Below are 25,279 nucleotides of genomic sequence, written 5' to 3' on the forward strand. Positions count from 1 at the left end.
TTCTTTAAGTATGTGAGGAGTTCTTGCCGTAGAAGTGCTTTGTAGCTTGCTACTACTGTAAGTCAGGGTTGATGAATGGTGGTAATCATACCACAAGAAGGTTTTCTTTGGAGCTGGTACTAGGCCAGACCGCCAGAGTGTACTTACTATATGTTTACGGTCTTTCAAATTCTACATGGAGGTAGCTTTCTGTAAAAGATGTAAAATGGCTAAAACTCGATTTGCGTGAGTGTATACTGTTATTTTGAGTACTGGTGACTCATTCAAAGATGCAGCTTCTAGCACCCCTATTTCTGTCTTTGCTCATAAATTAGAAAATGATCAACTGGGTCCGCACTATGTGGCTGACTGGCTGCAGTAGCTTAACTGAATATGATTAATCGCAGCCAGGAACATAAGAAAAAGAAGACGTGGTCTGACAAACTCTTTGTATTTGTTGGTCTATATGGACTGAACGGAATAATCGCAATATTGCATTATGGCAAAGAAAAGGACCAAGAGTCCAAGACCAATAGCCAAATAATAGAAAATCTTATTAATTATGTTTGCAATTGATCCCGTTTAAGATCCCAACCATGCTAATCTTCTTCTTGTTCTCTTTGATTCTTCAACCAACCAACGAAACTTGGTTTAATGATACCGATTCAGTTTCTTGTGATTGCCAAAACTGAGGGTGGGATTTTGTTATGTTTTTTTTTTTTTTTTCTGTTTGCACAAGCATAACTGAAACATTACACTGTTAAACAATATTTCCACATCCGAAAGTGCCATCTTGGTACTAATCGTGCATATAACAAGCGTGACTTGCACTGCCGCCAATCAGCTATAAATTGTATGCGCTTCCTATGGCCTATTCCTATGCACATGTCAAATAATGTAATTAGCTGTTGGAAAATGGGTTCAAACAGAGGATGAAATAGATGAAATAGACACAAAAGAAATTGTTGTACTCTTGACTTTCAAGGCTCGAATAGATTTCTTTTAGACGATTAATTCTACCCTCCCAATATCAATTGGCGATTACAACAGGTATGCGAAATAATGCCTTCAGGATACAATGAAAGCCAAATTGGATTCAAGGTTTGTACCCCTTGACCCCAACCAAGAACACACGAGAGAGGTTTCTGATGATGCTTTAGAAAGAGAGGAAAAACAGGTTGAATTAATCGATGAGAATGGGAGAACATCTTCGCCACTTATAGGGATATTCATGCCTGTTGGTAGTGTCGTTTCATCACCAACAGACGCTTCCAAAAACCATCAATGATGGCTTATGGGAAGAGATGCGTCTGTTCAGTTTGATTGGAAACTTCTAAATCAATCACCGTAAACTCTGCGTAGCGGCAAACCTTGAAAATATCCAACATTAACCATTTTTACTCCCATTATGGGTATGACAATGTGTTGGTGGCACGACCTAATTGCTGTGGCTGGAGATCAAATGTTTATTGCTCGATAATACTTTTCGTTATTTTATTAACATAAACTGACTCTCTAATACTGCTCAATTATGTTGCCTATCTTTTTATTACTGTATTTTATGTTGCGCGGACATGAACCGAGTTAAAATCCCGCCCAAACTTAAATTATTTGTTTTATTTAATATATATTCATATAATATCATTTGAAGTACAACTAATCGATGCATACTCTATCCAGCGATAGGGACTATGTCGCTTATAGCATTTTTGCATCAGCAGTGCTAGACACGGCGAATTCTCACTTCATTTTATCCCGAAAGGGAATCGAGCGACCAATACAACGCGTGCTTTGCATCGGGATTAGTATGAGGCAGTAGTCGACCCTATCACTGTGTGAGACGGTGTAAATTGCGGGACTTTTCCCACGGTCCACCAAGAGTTATTGTTTTTGCATAGTGGTCTGCACCAATCGCCACTCCATCTGGCATGCAATTTTTTTTTCTTTTTTATTTTGATACGATAGGAACCGGCCTTATAGCTCTATCAGCTACTAACCCCAAAATGGAAAAATATGTTCCCCATGCTATGCGAATGCAAATAGTCCTACTAGCCTATCGCGCGCTAGCCAGAAATCTTAATGTCTTATTGGCTAAACATCTTAATATCGTATCTAAACTAAATGTCAATGATATGATATGATATAATTGCTGGCCTCTACATGCTGGCCTCTACATTCATAATCAATTCATATTCATAACTTAGCTTGATGTGATCAATGATAAACATCTTGATATCTTATAATTAATGTCAATGATAATTCCTGGCCTCTACATGCTGGCCTCTACGTTCATAATCAATTCAATGCTAAACATCTTGATATCTTGATGTAATCAATGATAAACATCTTGATATCTTAATGTCAATGATAATTGCTGGCTCTACATTCATAATCAATGACAAAAATCATCGAGAGGGCATGTCTCAAGCTTTGCGCGTGCATGGGTATACCTGGATACGAAGAATGCAATGACAGAGGCGCCCACGATAAAGGAAATGTCACTTTTTCATTGGTCACGGGAGACAAAATCATGACGTTTAATATTAACCAACTGTATATGTATTTGGAGGCAAAAACGTACATTAAATAATACTTGAATATGATATATTGAACGCTAAGGTCTTTCTTACTGTACTAAGTTCACATTTAATCGCAATGAATTCTGAAGGGGCAAGTAGTTGCCTAGTGGTAAAAAGTGGTAATAAAGTTCAATCAGTACTGGTACAAAAGTTATATATTGGTAGATGGTTGAAGACAGTAAATTAGATGATTTTCAAAACCAAGACTTGACCCTTACTGATCCATCGGCCGATTTATGATTCTTCTTCTCAACCACACAGTGAGTAGGGATTCAGATAGTACTTGTCTCAGTTGGGTGAAATAGCAGTATGTATGAATTATTGTTGAGAGGAGTAACTATATACTAGTATCTTTACTTACCAAAATTACCGTTGAGAGGAGTAACTACATACAATGTATGAATCATTGCATAACCAACCAGGAGGTCCAGGACTAGCTAATTAAAATATTCATGAGCTTCAATTGTAGAAAACGTACATTAAACAAATCTTAATAGTGTGCCGCACGTCTGGTTACTTTATTTTTTCCATTTGAAGAAAAGAGGTGATCTTCTCAATTTCATTGATATAAAACGATTGTATACGTCATGTAAAAATTTATCCTCGTTGTATCCAAATCTGATTAGAAGATCTCCAACCGATTTAGAGTATAATTTTGAAAAATCAAAGATTTAGGTAGATTTGTTTCCAGAGAATATACTGAAGAAAAAAAACAGTCATGGAAGTGGAGAATAGAGGTATAATTTTCGGTTACTTTATTGTAATCCCAAATTAGCTTTTACTATAATAATCCGAAAATCATTTTATAACTTTTTCCTCGTATTAATAGCTGGTTTCTTGCTGGTCCTGATTTACATGTAATATATGATTTATAAAAGAGGATACCAGTTCTACTAAGTGCCGACCGTTTTATATAGGACAAAAAAATTCCATCGATCCTGATCGTTGGATCTATGAAATAGTATCAGCACTTAGGAAAACTGGTATCCCCTTTATAAATCGTGCCGATTTAAACAACATTATTTATATTTGAAAGAGGGAAGCTATAGTTTCTTTTGCTATATATGGTTAAAGCTTATGTTAACTGCAAATTCCATTTATAGTTAAATGTTAGTTTCTTCTTTCTTCTGCTGTACAATTATAGTCCTCTCTGTTGTTTCGCTTCTCTCGACGACCCTCGAGTCAAAACCCTCCCATATCTTTCTTAGTTTTGTTTCTTTTGCTTATTGCTGTTATACTAGGTACCGTTACTATTTTCTCATTCTAAAGTGCGAATTCAGCTGAGATTTGGGTGAAGAACACCAACTTGCCTGAAAGATGAATCTCAAAATATATAGCTATCGAATGTCTCAACCTTGCAGAGCCGTTGTCATCTTCTGCGAGTAATCTCTCTCTCTCGTTACTAAATTACGTACGTGCCGTTCTTTTTTCTTTGATAGGATAGTCCAGTGGTTGCTAGATTACATGTAAACTCCTTTAAATTTGAGTTGGTTTGGTAATTATGGAGTTAAAACCCCTACCTCCGCGGTGGGAAAGAGTATGAAAACTATCAGACCATTTGATGGTTCTCTACGTCACTACCTAAAGATAGTGGAGTTCAGATAGACGGTGAAACATGTGTTTTTAAATTAACTTGGGGCCGCGTTTTATGTTACAGTGCAAATGGAATCGATTTCGAGGAGGTCAGCGTAGATTTAGCCAAGCGCGAGAATCATTTGCCAGAATATAGAGGTTGATCTATGAATTTTTCTCTTGGCGTTCACTTTTCTTTCATCTTAGTAAATAATGTTGTCAGTACGTATACTTTTCTGTTAATCATGGGTACGATAATTTTCCAGCAATAAACCCTCTGGGTCAAGTTCCAGCTATATATGATGGCAGGTTTAAGCTGTTTGAGAGGTAACTAACTCTGTTTCAATTTCAGCAATTAATTTAATTTAAAATATAAAGCACAAATTTTGTATTAGTCGAAGAACAATAATCATGTTTTCGTTGCTTACAAGTGTTTCCTTTGGTATGTTGTAGTCGTGCAATTCTTAGATATCTTGCTTGTGTGTTTCCTGCTGTCGCTGATCACTGGTAAGCTGAAAAACGACCGTCTTGAGAAACCTAATATATTAAATCTTGGTCGTTTCACATTTGTGTCCTCCATTTCTAAGGTATCCAAGTGATTTATGCAAGAGAGCTAAGATTGACTCAGTCTTAGATTGGCATCATTCTAATTTACGTCGTGGTCCTGGTATTTTAGCCCTCATTTCGTTGCCAATTTCTCAACTTTATAACGTATGCGGTGCGACATGAATACATGTCATATCATTTCTTCAGTCGTATGCTAATGATGTTCACGTTGTGTATCGCAGTTACCTTCTGTCTGAATACTGTACTAGGACCTATAGTGGGTCGTGCTATGAATCCACAAGCAGCAGCCAAAGCCGAAAAACTTTTGATCTCATCCCTGTCGAAAATTGAATCTGTGTGGCTCATTGAAAATGAAAAATTCTTGTTGGGTAATTCACAACCATCTATTGCTGATCTTAGCCTTGTCTGCGAAATCATGGATTTAGGGGCCACCCGAAAGGATTTAGGGGCCATCAATTTATACCCAGTCAAAGACTCTAATTAAGGGGTACCCTATATGATATTGAAGTTACATAAATGCCCTTCTGGTAAAACTGTATAAAAACCAAATCAAAAAAAATTCTACTCATTTCAACTCTTCTTCTTCCAGTTTCATATTATCTTCCGATTGTGGAAGAATTTTTTTTTTCCTCGTTCTTGTGTTCAACCGAAACATCGTCGCGAATCGTAAAATCAAAACATCGTCGATTCATTTATAAAACAATGGATAAGAGAAATGAAACCCACGGACCTAGAACCAAAAACGTTGCTCGGGGTATCGATCCAAAGATTGGGATTTTAGCAAGAAATAAAGAAATTCTTGCTGCAAATGAAGAAGAACGCGAAGAACGCGAAGAAGAAGTACCCGTCGATGTAGTCGGTGGGGCGATTCCGATAGTCAAACACTTCGTCAACTTCAAACGGTCCCAATTAGGTCAGAATCTATCATTTTTGGGGTTTATTTCGCTTTAATTCGACGAATCGAGAAAAAAAAATTCTAGGGTTTTCGGTTATTTATCCAGATTCGGGCGATATTCATGCTTATTTACTTCCGAATGTAGTCGTGTTCTTCATTTCTCAAGAACATCGACAGTATTCGGGAGAAATATTTGATGGTTATCGGCCGAATATTGTTGGCCATATCTTCCTGGATACAAACTGGTAATAATCGGTAGTTTAATGAATTTTTTGGCTCCCGAATATATTTAAGTAGACACACAGTATTCGGAAGTACACTCACTACCGAATATATATATATATTGAAAAAATCTCAAAATTTCTGATATAGGAAAAATCCCATTTTGGGGCTAGTATTTATTCGGAAGACAATATAATGTTTTATACCTCCGATTATGTAGGATAAAATTTTAGAGTTTCTGAACTCCAGTTGATGAATATTCGGTTGTAAACATGTTTAGTTATATTCCGATTGTTTTTCATTCGGGAAAAATATGTGTCTTCTTACTTCCGAATTTGTTTATTCGGGTTATAGTTTTGTACTTTTGCTTCCTATTGTGTAGGATGAAAAATTTAGAGCTTCTGAACTCCAATTGATGCATATTCGGTTTTAAATATGTTTAGTTAGCTTTCGATTGTTTTGTATTCGGGAACAGTATGTTTCTTTTTACGTCCGAATGTGTACATTCGGGTTATATTTCCATACTTTGTCTTCCGATTGTATAGTTTGTAAATATTGTTCCTTTCTTTGTTGTTTAGACAAAGTCGAGAAGAGAGGAAGAAAGTGACAGCTAGTGCTAGGAGGGAAAGGAGTGCCAAACATAATTCAAGTGCTAAACAAAGCTTACAAGAACAAAGTAGTCAACAAGGAGTGCAACCAAGTGCTGAACAAAGTGTAGAACAACAAGGAAGTGAACAAGGGGTGCAACCAAGTGTTGAACAATTCGCTCAACAAAGTGCATAACCAACTGCTCCACAAGTTACACCCCACCATGAAATTGAACCAGTTGATCCAGTGCCAAGAGTAGAAGAAGAAGGACAACCAAGTGGTACCCAAAAAGCCAAAAAAGGAAAAGATGGTGTAAAGAAGGATATTGCTAAGAAAGCATCACATCTTGTCCCTCAGCACTTGAAGAAGAAGGGTATTCCAGCAGGCACAATCCTTGGGTTACCGGCGGATGGAGGAAAATTTCTATTTGGATACAAAGACTCATGGGCCAGAGAAATATACGAAACCGAGGTAATAAAATTACTATTTTTTATTAATGTATTGTCTATGTGTTATATCGTAATATTTGTATTAAGGATTTTTTTATGTACTTTAATAGGATCATCAAGATGCGGTCCGTCTACTCAAACCTACCGCCGCACCAACAAAAATGCTTGCGTGGCCTTTATCCGGTGAATGTGAAAGGTTCAAGTCAATTGTTGCCAACTCGGGGTTAGCTAATGCCACCGAGAATTCATTGTTGGAACATGATCGTGTGGCCATATCGGCGTTCGTGGAGAGAATGTATCCTGAGACCGATACTTTCCATATGCCGTTTGGGGAGATGACGATTACTCCGGATGATGTTGTGCAGATTATTAACCTTCCCGACCAAAGCACAGCTGTGAAGTTTAACTATACAAAGCAGTTAAGTTGGGCACAACTTTATGCTCTAACTAAAAAATGCTTAGGTTGGGATGAAGAGACAACAACAACAGAGTTTAGGAGGCATGCAAGTTACAGAACAAGACAGATCAACATTACAGCTTTGATGAATATGTTCCGAGGTACCTTGGAAAAGGAAAAGAATGGAACGTTAACTGATGAGCAAGTGAACCACGCTGCCACCGCATATCTCGTTTTTGTATTGGGATGTGACATATTCCCCAATACTTCTGGCAACCGGATCGACGCCAACCTTATACAACTTTTGGATCCTCTCCATGAAGTCGGTGACTATTCTTGTGGCACGGCATGCCTAGCATTCTTGATGGAAGAGTTGAGAAAGGCTTCGAGGCTAGGAACCTGCCAGGTTTCCTAGAACGTGGCTCTATTGCAGGTTTTTTCTTTAACTCTATAACTCACTCTATAGTTATTCGGTAGACAATACATATGATGCATATTCATAACTCCAAATGACGCATATTCGATAGGAAATAATCCATCTCTTTTCCCGAATGTTGGTTATTCGGTGGCTAGGTACTTAATTTGTTTTCCGATTATATATAATCGGAAATATTCTTTTGATATTAGAACCGAATATACAGGCCAGAAAAACTATAGGTTACTGAACTCCAAATGACGCATATTCGGTAGGAAATGATCCATCTCTTTTTTCGAATGTTGGTTATTCGGTGGCTAGGTACTTAATTTGTTTTCCGATTATATATAATCGGAAATATTCTTTTGATATTAGAACCGAATATACAGGCCAGAAAAACTATAGGTTACTGAACTCCAAATGACGCATATTCGGTAGGAAATGATCCATCTCTTTTCCGAATAATGGTTATTCGGTGGCTAGGTACTTAGTTTTATTTCCGATTATATATAATCGGAAATATTCTTTTGATATTACTACCGAATATACAGGACAGAAAAACTATAGGTTACTGAACTCCAAATGACGCATATTCGTTAGGAAATGATCCATATCTATTTCTGAATGTTTGGTATTCGGTGGATAGGTACTCAGTTTTATTTCCGATTATGTATAATCGGAAATAATGTTTGGAAATTACTACCGAATATACACAATCTATTTACTAAAACTTGGTTTCTTATGTATATAGGCATGGATCTATGACCACTTCCCTACCTTGAAGTTGGCCGGAGAGAACCCGGGGTGGTGCAAAGGTACTCCTAGAGGAACAAAGTATATATTTGAAGACAACCGTTCTAGGACAAAAGAGCAGCAGTTGATTCGCATGAGGGAGATTTTGGACCAATTGAAGGCCTCGGACGTATGCTTTGATCCATACAAGGAAGATCGAGCCAGTGGGCATATAAATGTTCGATCGGACTTGTCCCTTTATTTTGGACCATTGTGGCACCCCACAGGATATGTGATGTATAAGCCCTCTAGGGTGATGCGACAACACGGGTATATGCAACATCAACCTGTGGAGAAAATGGGGGATTACTACAAATTGGAGTTGAAGTTGTGCTCTTCTAGTGGTGATAATCTCACGATTGTTCACACAGGCCCACCTACTGTTCTTGATAACTGGGATAAGAGGAATGACTTCATTATCGACACTGGTAGACGAACCACCCGAGGTGATGAAAATTCTCCAGACTATATGAGTTGGTATAACAAGGTATCACATCCTTTGGTTATCCGTGAAATCAAATCCAACACTACTGCGGCGGGTTCAAGTTATAATTGTATCATCAAAGACAAACTAGCTGGTTATGATAGACTAGTGCGTGTTCTTATATTTTTGTTCATTTTATATTATTCCTATAAATCTTAGATAATTACCGTTTGATGTTATGTCATTACGTATAAAAAACAGGTGAATAGGTTCAAGCGTGTTTCCAAAATGTTAACTGCATGCCTGAAGAGCGGAGATCCCATGCCAGCTGAGAAGATCAAAGAGGCTAGAGATCTAGTTGATAATATGGATAACGAAGATTATGCTGCCCAGTTTGGGGAGGAAGTCACGAAGAGGCATCCGCCTAAGGTGGCAGTATCAAAGACGGGTAAAAGAACTCGAGCTTCATCGAGCACTGAAGGTGCTCCAACTGAAGCTGCTCCAACTGAAGGTGCTCAAACCCGTGGTCGTGCAGGACTGGGAGGTAGTCACGGTCTTAAAGTAAAGAAGAGCAGATAAATGACAATGATTTGTGTTGTACATTCGGAAGTTTGGGTAACTAAGTTAGACAAGTTCAAATGACAATGATTTGTGTTGTTAGACAACCCATATTCGGAAGTTTGGGTAACTAAGTTAACTTCCGATTATTTTGAAAAGTATCAGTTTTTCCCAAATTCTGATTTTTGGGCCATCATACATTCGGGACTTTACAAAAAAAAATTATCCTCCGAATATTACAAGTTCAAAACAAACCATGCCATGGCTCTAGGTGGTTCCAAGGGCCAATATAGAATGTTAGACAACCCATATTCGGAAGTTCGGGTAACTAAGTTAACTTCCGATTATTTCAAGTTCAAAATTTGAAAAGTATCAGTTTTTCCCAAATTCTAATTTTTGGGCCATCGTACATTCGGAACTTTACAAAAAAAATTATCCTCCGAATATTACAAGTTCAAACAAACCGTCCCATGGATCTATGTGGTTCCAAGGGCCAATATAGAAGGTTAGACAACCCATATTCGGAAGTTCGGGTAACTAAGTTAACTTCCGATTATTTCAAGTTCAAAATTTGAAAAGTATTAGTTTTTCCCAAATTCTGATTTTTGGGCCATCGTACATTCGGAACTTTACAAAAAAATTATCCTCCGAATATTACAAGTTCAAAACAAACCATCCCATGGCTCTAGGTGGTTCCAAGGTCCAATATAGAAGGTTAGACAACCCATATTCAGAAGTTCGGGTAACTAAGTTAACTTCCGATTATTTCAATTTCAAAATTTGAAAAGTATTAGTTTTTCCAAAATTCTGATTTTTGGGCCAGCGTACATTCGGGACTTTACAAAAAAAAATTATCCTCCGAATAATATAGTCGTTTTTAGAAATACCAACTTAATCGGTAGATAAAAATTTAATTTCGCTACCGAATTTCTTGTTCGGAGGGAATACGTGTATCGTTAGCAACCGATTGTGGTGCATCATTGATACGAAACCTCAACGGCCATATTTTCAGAAACCTCAACGGACATATTTTCAAAAATTAGAGTCGTTGGAACTCTAATCTATATAAGGAGGGTAACCCCTCTCAGTTATTATTGAGTAAAAAAATCAGAATGAAAAACCTTTTCAATGGCAAGTCCATCATCAATCGACAACATACTTCGAAGATGCAAGCGAAAAACTACATCAATTGCAGCAATGGAAGAAGAAATACAAAAAAGGAACAAACAACCCAAAAAAATTAAACCATCGTTAGTGGCAACGAAGGAGGAGGAAGAGGAAATCAAGGCTAAGAAGCGAGGTGAAGAACAATTCCATCATAGAGAAAGATTAAAACAAGTTGAGGAAGAGACCGAATGGATAAAAAATTATTACATTGTGAAAGATCTACCCAAAGAACAACATGACGATAGTATATTTTGGATTAGCGTTTCATTGGGTCCTTTTGTTGGTAAGTACAAGAAGCCACGCCACAATTATGAACCATCCCATGTTTCTTCAAGGGTGCACCATGTTATAAAATTGTGCACCGAGTACAACCGTATTCTTGCTAGGCACAGAGACGACAGGTTTGCGGCACAAGATGCTTATTCCAAGTGGAGAGGAGAGTCGTTTCTACATTTCGAAGCCGCGTTGATTGTTGCATCTCGGAATGGGAAAAAAGAATAACATGTTATGTTTGAGTGATGTAAATTCAAATTTTTAATATTAATCGGCGGTTTGATAAAATATGGAATTCCCGAATATGATTAATCGGATTGAAGTGTTATAATATTGTTGTTCCGATTACATAGTTTCAAAAAAAAATTATATTCGTGGCTCGAAATACCCACCAAATCGGTAGATAGATATTTAAGAGTTCTACCGATTATAATATTCAGAATCAAAACGTGTATCATTACCAACCGATTATAATATTCGAAATCAAAACGTGTATCAAATAGCCCGATTCCTACATTCGGAATTAAAACGTGTATCATTACCAACCGATTATAATATTGCGACCGATTAAATCAAATACCTTCACAAAAAAAAATTCCAAAAAACTTGTACAAATTACATGTTCGAAAAAAAAACGATCAAACATCGTCATCATCCGAGGGGATCAATTCGAGTAACTCAGCGGGAAAGTTGTTGTCCATAACGCGATCCCAATCAACCATGTTGGACTCATATTATTTCACCCAATCCTTGCAATGGTTCATCGGGAAGTAATCGTTCCACTTACTCAACGGAGGTAACAGACAATCTTTCTTTACTCTTAAACCGATAAAATGCATTTCATTCAAAAATGCCATTACGATTCTTCTATCTTTAACCGACTCGTCGCAAGCCGTTCTTGTGGGTGCAAACGTCATGCTAAGTCCATACATAGGAGGAACAAAGAAATGTACCACGCAATTCAAAATGTTCGCTAGGAGATATCCAAATTTAGGCATTGTCATCCAATACTTGGATCCGATTGTCTTCAATCCCTTTCGGCACTTCACACGCGCAACTAAGTCTTTGAACTCTTGTTCTTTGTCATATCTATCTCCTCGCCTCATCATCTCCATATAAAAACCCTTGTCCTTCACTAGTTGTACCGCCATCTTATTTCTTAAATATTGGCATTGGGTGACATCTTCGATATCCGCCTCTCTAAAGTAAACCATTTGTTTCGTAGCAACGTGAAACCCACAATTTCCATCCCCATAAACATCCAAATGAAACTCACATTGTTCTCATGATCCATTAAACCCCATGCAATCGTAAACGTGTTTTTGTCCGAAGTATGGCAAGCAATGTTCAACAACAGCATGTTATACTTGTTTGTCTTATAAGTACCATCTATCAACAAAATTTGATGAAAGCATTGAGCCAATTGGATCATTTCGGGATGTGCCAAGAAAATACGAACCACTATACCATCCTTTTCTTCCCTTCTCAAGGTGTAGCCGTGTAACTCCGCTAACCACTCCGATTGTTGCATGACCGTTCTACCATCCCATTCAGTCCTTTTGATCGTAGCTAGGGCCGACTTAATTGTAGACAAAGAAGACAAGTTGTCGGGGTCGTCCGCCTTTATTTTACTTAAGACCGCACTCGCTTTTTGGATCCGCATAGACCTCACCGTCTGCATTTGATGTGGTTTTAACTTGGCAACCATTACATGTCCAATTAAATCCAACGGATCATCATGGTTGTGACAACCGTTATCAACTTTATACATTTTATACTCTTTACCTTTAATACCATCGGGCTTATAGAAGACAATCTTAAATGGGCATCCTATCTTCTTGGTATTGCTTCGGTATTTCCTATTCTTCTTCCGTACGTACTTACTATTCTTTCCCTGGTGACTCTTTCGCGTCCCACCTCGCTCACAAATCATTTCAAATCGAGTGTCACTAACATGATTATTTTGAACTACCACGCACATGTTATCTTTTGCCTTGTTCATAAGCCATTCCTTTGCCTCCTTCTTACTTCCAAATGTCTAAACGTGCATAAAACAAAACAAATCTAATAAGCATAACCATTTAACATATAAATTTTGAAAAAAGAAAAGAAAAGTAGTAATGAGTATACCAAATCGTTTGCATAGTATAGGGAAGTGTCGGGCCTCAAATAGAAATCATCAACAAACTCTTCAACGGCCTGCATATGAAAGCAACAAATTATTATACAATAATCGGAGGTTATTAAATAAGTCAAACTTCCGAATATACTATATTCGGAATCCTATCGGTTACCTAAAACACCCGATTTATGCAAATGAATGTACACAGTTTACTGAGTGCAAAAAATGATATAATCGAAATCTAAAATATATAGTAAAACAGCCGAATATAAATAACCGGGAGATAACTTTAATCGATAAACATCCGATTTTAAAGTTTTCGAAAATTTTATTTTGAGGCCACTGTTATATTCGGCAGTCAAATAATGTTAAACTATTACCGATTGTAAAGGATAAGGAGTTTTGAAAGTTTTTGAGGAATTCGTTTTTGGGGCCATTCGGAGGTAAATAACTCTACATAACTACCGAATGTAGATTTTTTTGGAAAACCAGTTTGGGGTTTTTTCTCATATTCGGCAGTAAACTACTATCTTGGAACTACCGAATATACATATTTGGTACTCAGTGTGTTATATTCGTAAGTTTATTCGAGAAATTATCTACCGAATCTGGGTAGTTCATGGCATTCAATGCATGCAATAATCGGTTTTTCTTGTTTACAAAAGCACACAAACGCATACAAATCTAGTATTTGAGTTTCTTAACACAATACCTGTGTTTTACATGCATCGTTAGCTTCAATATCAGGCGATTCTCCATTTTCTTCCATGAAAGGGTCGTCTAGGTTTTCCTCTCCACAAAAGTTTGGATCATTCAACATATACCCCAAATCGTCTTCGCCATGATTTTCACCTTCTTCTTCATATCCATCCATTTTTGTAGTGATAAAATGGGTTTTCCCTTTTTTCCTTCATCTTCTTCTCTATAACTCTAACAACTCAAAAATGAAAAAGAAATTGAATAAATGAAACAGAAATCATTCTAATACTGCACCGACTACAATCGGAAGTCTGGGTAAATTTTTGTCTTCCGATTCAAATCGGAGGATAAAAATGTTATCATATCCTCCGAATATATAAGGGTAATTTTGCCATTACGAATTACGCGAGATAAGGGCTGGCTACATTTTCCCTTTGGGTGACCTTTTTTGTTTTATTATTGGCCCCTAAATCCTTTTGAGTGGCCCCTAAAAACGCGAGGAAAATTAAGTAAACATCGTTAATCCTTCTTAAATATATCAAGGGAGGATCTACTTACACTGTTATGTATATTCACACTATGTCACACTTTGAACGATATTTTTCTTCACAAAACTTAAGTAATGACGGATTTGAAATTAATAGTTTGGGGATATATTTCTCTTATAAAGCTCTACACAGTACAAAAATTAAATGACCACGTTCCGAGACGTATAACACTATCATCTCGTACATTGAAAGTCAGTCATTAAAAATCTACGAATTTTCAACTGTTGAAATAAAGAAATTATAGATAGTGGTGTTGATATTTTCAAAACATGTTCCTTTTTGGTAGATATGTAGAACTATGTAACAGGAACATATCCCCTAGATATTAGCTTTAAATTTTTCAACGTTTGGGTTTTATTAAGAAAAATATTGCTCAAAGTGTGAGATATTGTGAATATAACAATATGAGGGGATGTTCCGTTGTGTTTCTAGTGTACGTCATGTTGCTAAAAAATAATGATGAGTTCCGTTGGATTGGAATCAGATTTTGGACGACAAGGATCGTAGTCGAATATTAAGCCCGTTCAAGAAAGTTCTGAAATGGATAGAGAATACAAGAATCGCGACAAGCCCCCATTTTGAAGAAGCACATAACATCTTATTCAAAGCAAAATAAAAAATCAAGAAGATACCCAATGAAGAAAACTATGAATCCATGTCAAGTATCAAAGCAATGCTTTCGTCCAAGTTATAAGACTTACGCTTCACCGCCGCTTTTGCTGTTTCTTCTGCTACTTCTTCTTTTGCTTTGCTTCTGCTTCATTTTTTTTTTGTTTTTCTATTTTCCTTTTGCTGATGTGACAAGGATATGTATTTACGCACTTATATTCCAAGTTCCACAAGTAATCTGAATAAATTCTATAAACCACTCTATGTTTTCCTTTTCCATGTGCACGTCGCAGCCAACATTGACATCGGGGTTAAGTTTGTTGTCAAATTTAGTTGATCAAAACTAATCATAAATTATACTCCCTCCGTCCCACTATTAAGTCTCTACATTCCAACCGGTACGAACTGAAGAAGTTAAGAAGAACCAAGATCAATCACTAAAGTGATCATTGTCAACAGTTAACCTTACGACTTGCATAACTTGGCTAATCGATGATTCTAAACATTTCAAAGAATAATATCTTACTTCTGCTCCAAAGAAAGAATTCTGGAATTAGGATTCATCAAAGTCGAGTCTATACTCAGAGAAACGAGAAAACTACTTGGGCAGGGTAACCAGCAGGTGGGTAAGTGGCTGGTCAATACGTGACATTTGTTAGTTGACCTCAAGGCACTCAGGTCCAAACACCCCATCCCTGCTTCTTGTTATGCTAAAGTTTCCTTAAAACTGCAATTACCCTGTTAGATGATAGTCCCACATCCGAAATTGTGCACATAATAAGTTAGATTTGCATTCCATATCGCCAATCAGCTATGAATTGAATGCCCATCAACAGCTCTACGTGAGCTATCAGCTAACCCCGTCCCTCCTAAAAGAGAAAGAAAATTATGTTGCAATCTATGCAACAACATAGCCCTAGCTGGGCTATCAGCGAAACACTTGAAAACGTTCAAAATGCTGTACATGCCTCTTCATTTGTAGCTGATTGGTTTTTTGCTTCTGATCACTTTGTTTTTGGTTATGTTAGGATTAATTTTTGCTTCTGGTCACTTCTTTTATTGATTCGATCTTAGTTTATAAATTAAGTCGATCACAAGGCATCTTGTTAAAATCTTAAGGTTCATTATTGTCATCATGCAAAAGTGTACATAGCTGCTCGGTTAGATTACTTGTTCGAATATAACGAACTGAATATACCATCCCTATTAACCATCGTCACCAACACAGCCAGAAGCCATGTAGAGGATCCAACAAAAACATTGTCTTAGCTCTAGACCTAGTCCATCAGGCTCGCAACCGTCCCTTACGAGTTTCGTCCTGGAAAAGATCCCGTGTTTCTCAACGGAGCTCTTCACTGGTTAGATACTAAACCCACAGGTGAAAGTCATTGCCTCTTTCAATATTAGCAATCAGAGATTCGTAGATATGCCAAAGAACTAAAGTCTCGACACTATGTCGGTTATTATCAAAACAGTATTGTACCCAAGTGCGGGGAATATGCATGAACTAGTACGTTATACGGAGAGCCTTGTCTCGCTCAAGTCAGGTACTTATGTGGAGAATAGGACGGTTTCGCCCAAAAAAAAAATGTAGCCTGTTATAGGGGCGGCATGGTTTATTAGAGGGGCGGCATTCTAATAGGACAAAAAAGGATCATTACATGATCATTCAAGGTGTCCTTTATAAAAAAAAAAACTGGAAATGACAAATAACCCTCACAATTGATAACCTAGTTTAGTGATGATAATCAAATTTAATGTTAATGATAAACCATGCCGCCCCTATAACAAGATACAAAAAAAAAAAAGAACTAGACTTATGTCCAAAGAATCTTACCTATGTTTACTGTCAATTCTTGACAAGTACTATGTTTATTTTCAGATAGTTTATTATCAATTCGTGACAAGTACATATGAATATTTCTTATGATTTAGCCTCTATTTTTTTTCCATCAGCATTTTCTTGTTTTTAATTTGAGCTTTGAGCTTACCTAATAAAAACTTCAATCTTTGTTATTCCTTGTAAATTCAATGCCAGCATCTTGGATAGTGGAGAGAAGTAATGGTCTGTTTTCAGTTACAATCCTTGAGTTTAAGCCATTGAGCTCTATCGTTTGGAAGTGAGCCCTGGAGTTCTGTCTGAAGCTTATCCGATAAAAAAAAATCAGTTAAGTATATCAATCTTGTAAATTGATGCTTAATTTTATTCCGAAGCTACGGAACCTAGTACGCGGATTATTAATCAGGTGGGTGCAAGTTCTAGAGCTCTGGTTGCATATCCTTGACTAAGTCAGAAATGTTAATCGATTCTAAAAAACAAACAAATGAAAACCATTTCGAGAGATGTACAAAAACTGGAATATGTTATTGACAATGATACGGAACATAAAACTATAATTTGTTCTTCGGTCTCAATATAGAAATGGTAAAACCACCAAACCAGTATAAACACTAGATAACTGTAAGGTCTCACAAAACAGAAGTCTACTAAAGCCGTCCGTCCATCAAATCATGTAACAGAGAGAACAACAAAAATGGAAGAAAACCCCCATTTCAATAGGAGAAAGAAATCTGTGGCGCACATCTTACTTTGGAGGATAACCTGCTGGTGGGTAACCAGCAGGTGGGTAGCCGGCTGGAGGGTATCCTTGTGGGGGATAACCAGCAGGTGGGTAACCCTGAGGCTGGGGTGGTGGGTAACCATATCCTTGCTGTGGTGGATATCCAACATGTGGAGGAACTGGCTGGTCAATACGTGACATATTTTGAACAGGAGGTACTCCCATCACTTGAGGTCCAAAGACTCCATCCCTTTTGTCCATTTCGATCTTGTGTTGTGTCTGCAATACTCCAAAATTAAGATGAGATAAAACAACTCACCAGGAAAATGTAGGGAACAAATACGCTAATCTTAAGTAACAGCTGTGCTAGATGGACCACACTTACTGACCACTGACGTGGCAGCATATATTGAACTAGCCACATTAGCTACTGTACTGTGTACATGCACATCATTTTCCTCATAATGTGGTCAGTTAATGTGATCTACAGCACAACATATCGTAAAAGTAAATAACTATTATATATGGAGCATACCTGCATACAAGCACAAACCCTGCAAATGCAAATTTAAAGCAGAGTCAGTACAGTCACAAATGCAATTTTCATAATCAGTGCAATAGTAGACAATATTAGGTGCGGGAAGAAAGCCTTACGAGCAATAGACGAGATCAGACAGGCAGGATAATATCTGAGAAGCTTCTGATATTTCCTCACTTCCAACAATCATTGCAACAATGGAAAATATGCAGGCAACTTGTTGAAGACAGAACATGAAACCCTGTGAGTCAAAACAGATATGTAAGAGAGATGATAAAAAATTATATAAATGAGAAAAGTATCATACACGAGATTTTAAGAATATCAGGAAAAAGTAGATATCAGTGGACAAAGCTGAAAAAAATGCTTCACACAAAGTGAATGAAAGCATCGCAGTAATGGAAAAGCATTTTCTTTATGGAAGTTCAAACCCTAGGTATTCACAGACCAAGGATTCATAATGCTACACACATATAAGGTGTATGTATATCAGTAAAAATTTATACACACAGAGGTAGAGAGAGTGAGAGAGAAATTACAATAATGCAATTATCACATTGTGTTGTCTGTATATTGAACTCGTCTTGCAATAGAAAACGGGTGGATGCAACTGAATTTCCAAAACAAAGGCAAACCTGTACAAGAGAGGAAGTGTATAACCTTTATAGTAACTGTTAAGAATAGGATCAAAATTCAAACAGACTTTAGGAGAGATAGATATTTCTAACCTCAGTAGCAAGGCAAAACTCAGGGCACTTACTTTCTCCACATCTACCACTGCATGGGAGATAACCAGCACAACAAACATACCTGACATGGAAACAGCAGAAGGTTCACCGAGAAAGAGTCACTCAGCTTTCCATAAGAATTTAAAACTAATAAAATAAGTTGTCTCCCAAGGCATAAGTACGACATTGATTACCTTCTCATGTCATTGTAAATAGCTCGTTTCCGAAGCATGTAGGATACACATGGTCCACTACAATTTGAAACGACGGATTAGATAAACAAAAAGATAAGTACTCATTCTGCAATGTAATACCATAAAATACAATTCTCATTATCTGGAAAGAAATCAAGCATTTAAGAGATATCAAGCTTTGTTTTTAATGTCAATGAGAAAAAGATATAGAGGCAAAACAGGTCAGACTTGATTCGCTTCTTCTACCATTGAAAAATGTACATACTTAAAAGCTGCCGAACTTTTAATGTACTTGATGACTATAGAAGTTTTCAACAGCATGCATTTGCATTTTTAAGAGATTGTTGAGAGAAAAATTTGATGAAATCTGCAGTGAACGTTATTTCTAGATACATTACCCACACATGACTTGCAAGATACTTATAAAATGAAAATCTTGTCAATAGTGGCTGTCCTTTAATAGCTATTGCAGACATACTAAAAAATGTTACATGCTATGAAGAGGTTTACGTTTATCAGCCAACACAAGCATCATACTCTATGATAATTAGGGGAAAGGCTCTACGACAGCAAGACAGGCCTAGCAGCTTTGATTATTTGAATGTTTTTTCTTGTTTGAAAACCCATGCTCCACCCATCTATATCATCTTATACCTCATTCATGTGCATACAAAAATTAAGGACTTGTGGTAAGGCCGTGGTATAAATTTTGATTAATGAACATCCAAACATCAAATCTAACATAGAGATAACTAGAACTGAAATCCAATAACAGAACCTTAACCAAAGCCAGAGTGTGCAGTGTGTGCTAACACATCCTACAATATAAGTATAGACACGCCATGTTGTTACTCAAATTTTCCAAAAATGAGGTTTTTCTTCTTCCGTATTTAGGTTATACTAATATCTGGGACCGTAACAAAAGCCAGAGCGTGCAGTGTGCTAATACTTCCGACAAAAGAACTTAAAGAAGTACACAGCATCTTATTAGTCGAACATACTAAAAATGAGGTTTACCTCTGTTCTTTCGTACTTATGCGCAAATGCTACAAAAGAAGTATAGCCACACCACTTTCCCCCTTACTTTGTTCTTACCTGATTTCTTTTCTCCTATTGAAACAAGAACCCACTATGATTGCAGAGCTAATCCATGAGTCTAACTCTAGGACCTAGGTTAAACTAAAGATATCTAGGTTTAATAGCTAAGATCAAAAGTAAATTTGTTCGTTTGCAAGGATTATTTCCATGAATAATGATCATTTACAGCGGTAAACAACAACTGATCCATCTGATACTCGTAAAAGACACTAATCCCTCCTGTATTTTCTCTATTCATGAAAGAAAGTAAACTCAAAGGCAAGAAACCCCTAAAATATACAAGTAAACCTAAAGCATTTACCAGAATTTCAGGCACCAATAACACTTGATTAATCTTAAAATCTTAATCTTTCAGCAATTTCATCCAACATTGCTCTAAAACCTCAACATTCATCAAGTCAACTCAAGTTCAATCAAGTCAACATTCTCTAATATGACCAATTCTTACTCCAACAAAACACAAAAATCCCCAAAAATACGAACAAATTCATACAAGAACCAATAATTTAATCATCAGACGAAACTTTCCGTAGCACTGAATCACATCAGATCAAGATTTACTTACCACCACAACGCCATACAACAATCTGCAACAACAACAACAACAAAACATTTTCAAATCAAATTCCCAATTCCACAAAATATCAAACAAAAAAATTTAAAAAAAAAAAAAAAAACAGAAAAAAAATCCGTTGTTGTTGATGATTCGACTTACAAGGAGTATCAGCTTGAATAGTACTCATAAGATCAGTATGCCATAGATTTCTATAATCCTGACGGACCTTCATCTTATCTAGATTCTCCTGTTGACGCCCCATGACTATAAACTTCTGATAATCTTGACGAACCCTAAATTTGAGTTTCCAGAGAGGAAGAAGTAATAATTTTGATTTTGAACCTATTCTTCTCTCTCTTTCTATAAGAAGAAGAAAGGAACATGATAAACAGCTAAGAAAAAGTACTAAAAAACGTCCAATGGAAGACATTGATACACGGAATCAGTATGTATTTATAAGAACATCGAATTCGATGTAATAAAATGATTAGGGTGATACACCTGTACTAAACAGCAAAAGATATCAAATCTAACGGATGATAAGAATCGATGAATCAAGCTTGATGTAACCATAGTTTTGTAAGAGGATTTGAGTTTTGGTAATCTCACGTGGATCCGATAACGATTGGTTTTCTCAGAAGAAGTTACTGAAAATATTTACTATTTCCGCGTTTGTTTTTGGTTACCTATATGTGATAATTACTGTTCTCTGTTAAATGGTGGATATGGATCGTTAACCTGGACCGGTGGCTTTGGCCGATACTGAACAACATTGACTGTCTAATATCATCGCAGCCTAAATTGGATATATTACCTCCGTTTCAGAAAAAATGATATTTTTGCTTTTTGATTTTGCTTTGTTTATCTTGTAAATGTGGGTGTTAAGTGGCATCTATGAATGTGGGTGTTCAAGCTCAGGAGTCACTGTTGCTAGGTTCCCGGTCTGGGTCATAAATAAAGTTCATTAATAGTGGACTGACCACTACCAATACGAGGTAAGGTTGTAGTCCTTGCAGAAAGCATCTGGGTCCACTATGATCAAGTCTAGTTCATAATAATAATTTTTACTGTGCTGTCGACATTTACCGACTTCAGCAAATGCAACAACATCAAATCTTCATTAAAGAGACCAGAACATAACATAGGATGCTCATCATCTGGAGGTCTTCGGCTCCCACCTTTCCCGTTGGCTTTGAAAATGAGTTGATGCCGACATTGGCCTGCGGATTTGGCCTGTTGTAAAACTGGTCCTGAGATGGGGGTGTAGCATGCGACAGTGAAGGGAAATCTGTTGCACCTCTGTTGAAAAACAACGGATTACCATGTGATGAAATAAGCTGGGAGCTGACCCGGCGTCTAACAAGACCATAGATCAGAGAATTTCTATCTTGATTGGATGAAACAAGGGAATGGTGGGTCTTTTTAAATGCTTCAGATATGCTGGGAAGTAGACTCATGGAAACAGCTCTTGCTGCATTATCTGGCTGCTCATACGTATCTTCAATCTAACCAACAATTAGCATCAAAAGCAATTTACGTTTGTTAGGAAGTGCACAAAAGTATGGTACTTATTGTCTAATTCTTAAAATCCATATGATTAAAGAGACTGAGAGGAACTTACAAGTAAAGGATGGTCTTTTGTCCTTGGATCATTGTAACTTCTGTATTCCCATTGGGCTGTATAAGTGCAGATTTTGTGCTCTGACCGCCTGACGCTGAAATGCATATATCAGAAAACTGCCCAATAATAAGTGGCAAACCGGATACTGAAATCAGCTTTGATGAATATTGCAACTATGATTCAAATAAATAAATAAATTGCAACTGTGATTAATAGCTGCATGCGTACAGATGAAAGAACTGTAATAATGTGTCTAGACTCTAGGTTCTCTGCCAAACCTTATGAACCGTATTGATGGCATATCTGACGACCAAACTGACACCGCTCTATTCTACTGCCACTCTACTTGTGGAAGTACTCTCACAAGGGATGTTGGCCATCATAGCACACCCCAAGGAAAGATAATGCAAGGTTACTTCTGAAAATATGAAACAAAAAGCTCAGGCAGAGAGCTTTGATTTAAAATCCTGAAACTATTCCGATTTGCAGAATTTGACAAAGTTGGAATTTCTTTCGAATACAAAAGAAATTCCAACTTCGCCGAATCTGCAAATTGGAAGAATCTAATTATTGTATGAATGGGTTTGATCAAGAGAGGTTTTGATTGTAAAAGCCTGGATTTGGAGAAATGATTGAATAACTGTTATGTAGTTGGTTGCTAATAATTGGATTTCCAAGCTAAATGCTAATAATAGTTGGTTGCTAACAATAAGAGATTAGTGAGCTTTGAAGCACAGATGAGAATATCGCATGGTTAAAGTGGGAGGTAACTAGGAGCTGTCCTGCCATTGAAGATTATTAGACAAGGTCCAACAATGGAAGAGAAAACGATTGAAATCGAATCTTTTTTATTTTATTTTTAACACAAAATCCAAAGCAAATGGGCCATTGAAGATTGTCAGACATAAGTGCATGGTGCATTTTGTGCCTTCAATTCTGAAAATGAAATTCTACCAACTACGATGTATCATGTGATATCAACCTAACTGATACCAATATAACTTTGAAGAAGACAAATGCTCAAACAAAAAAATATGGTGACATGTGGTTGAGGGTGTTTGGCGGGTGGCACATACATAGCACACCTTTAATAATATTTCATTCAATATTCTCTGAAAATACACAGAAATCATAAAAGTGAGTCATTACTTAAAGGTGTGCCGTTCATGTGCCACCAAACACATTTCACCATTATTTTTAAGTTTGAGCATTTGTCTTCTTCAAAGTAACTTATCATGATTCCTTGAAATTTTGGTTATTGACAAAGCCTAGACTCACTCCACGACACGATAAATGTAATACACTACCAACTAAATTAACTGGCTATCTGACAATTATCCATGGTTATAAACATCAAAAGATCAACCATCGACAGCTTCAATTAGCAAATTAATATGAAATGGTGACATTAACATTATGCATCTACCAAAAATTTGTGATAAATCAACCATTTACTTGATAGATGAGAATGAGAAACATGTGTAATCGAATTTGGATAGACTATGGATTTACCAACATGATCTATTATTAAGTATTAGTGGTAAAGTTTGGTCGCGGGGGGGTTAATGTAGTAGAAGTTATTTGGTCATTAGCTTCTAAACTCAAAATACAAAAACAACTAATTCTCTAGAATCATTTTGGCCCCACCAACAGCCTAACTATTCATGTCTTTATCTTCTTAAGTACTAAAGTAAAGATGTATCGCATTAAGATGACTACTATGTGAGCTTGCATTGTGATTAGATTCCTTTCCCCAAAAACTCAAGCCATTCAAAATGGCATCAAACTATCAAAGAGTTCAACTTCCTACTAAGTGTCAAGTGTGAATCACCATTCAAAACATCTTATACATACACACTCTTAATTTACTGGGCCATTATTAGTAATCCAGTTTGATCATTTCCAAACTCAAAACATAAAAATGATTAAAGTCTTACCAGTTACCTCAGGTAGATCAAGGTAAAATCCTTAAAAGATCTAGCAGATCCAACTGAACTACTGTGAGATGATGACCATCCGCAATAATCCCCTCAGTAATTTTCCTTAGTGGAGGTAAAATTAGAGGTCCATATGCCTGAAGGAAGCAAAAACAGTTATGGATACACCATTTAAACAATGAAAGAAAATGTTGAATATTAGTACTTCTTTAAATCCAAAGTAAAGACCAAATTACTACTACTATCATATAACTTGAAAATGTTAATTCAGACAAGAATATTACCTGAAAATGGAAATAAATGAAAGGAATGTTAGTTCAGTGTTCCATTTTTTGGGCCATTGGTTTGTTGTGACTTTGCCCGCTCCTTGATCTGCAAGGACGAAATAAAGAGTAAGGTAGAAGTATTGGCGCTGACATACAACAGAAATGTATCATGAGAAACTGAAACTGACCAGTAAAACCATATCACAAAAGCACTCATCTGTCCCAGTAATCCAGAAACATGAATTGGATTTGATTTGGCACAAAAGATTACTGATTCAGATGTTGCAAGAGATATTTTCGAGGTTACTCTCAAATATTGGAGGGGGGATTCTTGCATGCAGAAGAAGTCGCAAATGACGAACCAGACCTGAAACCAACATTCAACGAGGAATGAAAAGCTGCAACATGATGCATTATATGCTTCGGCCATTACGCAACTTAAGCTGGAGCGCTGATAAAAGCCGAATCTATTAATGCGGCAGAAAAGAATACATAAGAGGAAACAAGATCATTGAAATGATAGAAGATGAACGAATGCACGCTATGTTACCTCCCAGAGACATTCCTTGTACTTTGATAGATATAATCCAAATCTCTCCATCTCGTGCAGAGATTGGACACAAATGATCCAAATGGCTCAACTGATGCACCTGTGTACAATTGATAATTATTTGACCTTTGAATCTACTAACCACCAAACGATCAAATATGAGTACTCACAAATTGTCATATACTTGTGCATTAGTAAAACAAAAAGTTACCTTTTAAACTGTCGATAGATCCAACAGCAGTCTGTAAGAATGATTGTGGATCGAGCTGTAACATCTCCGCCCAATAATCTGATAACTTTGAGTATAAATGTCCCTAAACCAATGCTCCAGCAGTATTCTACCACCCTTTGTATCATAGGATGGTGAAGAATTCA

At 36.8% G+C, this 25,279-nt stretch overlaps 3 protein-coding genes across 7 annotated transcripts; 1 reads left to right on the forward strand and 2 right to left on the reverse strand.

Moving 5' to 3' along the window:
• Positions 1-3,875: 3,875 nt before the first annotated feature.
• On the forward strand, positions 3,876-14,862 carry LOC113301858 (glutathione S-transferase T1-like). Its single transcript, XM_026550700.1, has 7 exons — positions 3,876-3,940; positions 4,216-4,289; positions 4,397-4,457; positions 4,584-4,637; positions 4,718-4,797; positions 4,919-5,124; positions 14,731-14,862. Exons 1-7 carry the CDS (start codon positions 3,876-3,878, stop codon positions 14,860-14,862), a joined length of 672 nt encoding a protein of 223 aa, XP_026406485.1.
• A 2,337-nt stretch (positions 14,863-17,199) lies between these two features.
• On the reverse strand, positions 17,200-20,908 carry LOC113304305. Its single transcript, XM_026553381.1, has 8 exons — positions 20,690-20,908; positions 20,540-20,561; positions 18,877-18,933; positions 18,683-18,764; positions 18,494-18,589; positions 18,071-18,195; positions 17,952-17,970; positions 17,200-17,695 (listed from the first exon to the last, which is right to left on the reverse strand). The coding sequence occupies exons 1-8, from the start codon at positions 20,790-20,792 to the stop codon at positions 17,441-17,443; spliced, it is 759 nt and encodes a 252-aa protein (XP_026409166.1). The 5' UTR covers positions 20,793-20,908; the 3' UTR covers positions 17,200-17,440.
• A 632-nt stretch (positions 20,909-21,540) lies between these two features.
• LOC113306612 (protein HESO1-like) lies at positions 21,541-24,595 on the reverse strand. 5 transcript variants are annotated; one of them, XR_003338737.1, is made up of 5 exons: positions 24,543-24,595; positions 24,373-24,460; positions 24,096-24,225; positions 22,152-22,245; positions 21,541-22,035 (listed from the first exon to the last, which is right to left on the reverse strand). XR_003338737.1 is itself a non-coding variant. In XM_026555536.1 (2 exons), exons 1-2 carry the CDS (start codon positions 22,254-22,256, stop codon positions 21,640-21,642), a joined length of 501 nt encoding a protein of 166 aa, XP_026411321.1. In that variant the 5' UTR covers positions 22,257-22,565; the 3' UTR covers positions 21,541-21,639. The 5 variants fall into 5 exon arrangements, 1 of the variants encoding a protein (XP_026411321.1); XR_003338738.1 differs by having other exon boundaries at positions 22,152-22,239; positions 24,089-24,225; XR_003338735.1 differs by having other exon boundaries at positions 24,089-24,225.
• Between the last annotated feature and the right edge of the window lie 684 nt (positions 24,596-25,279).

Source organism: Papaver somniferum, chromosome 8 (genome assembly GCF_003573695.1).
Source record: "Papaver somniferum cultivar HN1 chromosome 8, ASM357369v1, whole genome shotgun sequence".
Classification (NCBI taxonomy): Eukaryota; Viridiplantae; Streptophyta; class Magnoliopsida; order Ranunculales; family Papaveraceae; genus Papaver; species Papaver somniferum.

What these genes read in the sequence shown, in the direction of transcription:
- LOC113301858 (XM_026550700.1), top strand. Translation starts at nt 3,876, where the DNA reads ATGAATCTCAAAATATATAGCTATCGAATGTCTCAACCTTGCAGAGCC. An exon ending in TAATTTACGTCGTGGTCCTG is followed by an intron (nt 4,798 to 4,918) that starts GTATTTTAGCCC and finishes TGTGTATCGCAG; the next exon opens with TTACCTTCTGTCTGAATACT. An exon ending in GCGAAATCATGGATTTAGGG is followed by an intron (nt 5,125 to 14,730) that starts GCCACCCGAAAG and finishes GATTGGAATCAG; the next exon opens with ATTTTGGACGACAAGGATCG.
- LOC113304305 (XM_026553381.1), bottom strand. Translation starts at nt 20,792, where the DNA reads ATGGGGCGTCAACAGGAGAATCTAGATAAGATGAAGGTCCGTCAGGAT. An exon ending in TGTTGTATGGCGTTGTGGTG is followed by an intron (nt 18,934 to 20,539) that starts GTAAGTAAATCT and finishes TTCAAATTGTAG; the next exon opens with TGGACCATGTGTATCCTACA. An exon ending in AATGTGATAATTGCATTATT is followed by an intron (nt 18,196 to 18,493) that starts GTAATTTCTCTC and finishes TTTGACTCACAG; the next exon opens with GGTTTCATGTTCTGTCTTCA.
- LOC113306612 (XM_026555536.1), bottom strand. Translation starts at nt 22,256, where the DNA reads ATGCATTTCAGCGTCAGGCGGTCAGAGCACAAAATCTGCACTTATACA. An exon ending in CAAAAGACCATCCTTTACTT is followed by an intron (nt 22,036 to 22,151) that starts GTAAGTTCCTCT and finishes ATTGTTGGTTAG; the next exon opens with ATTGAAGATACGTATGAGCA.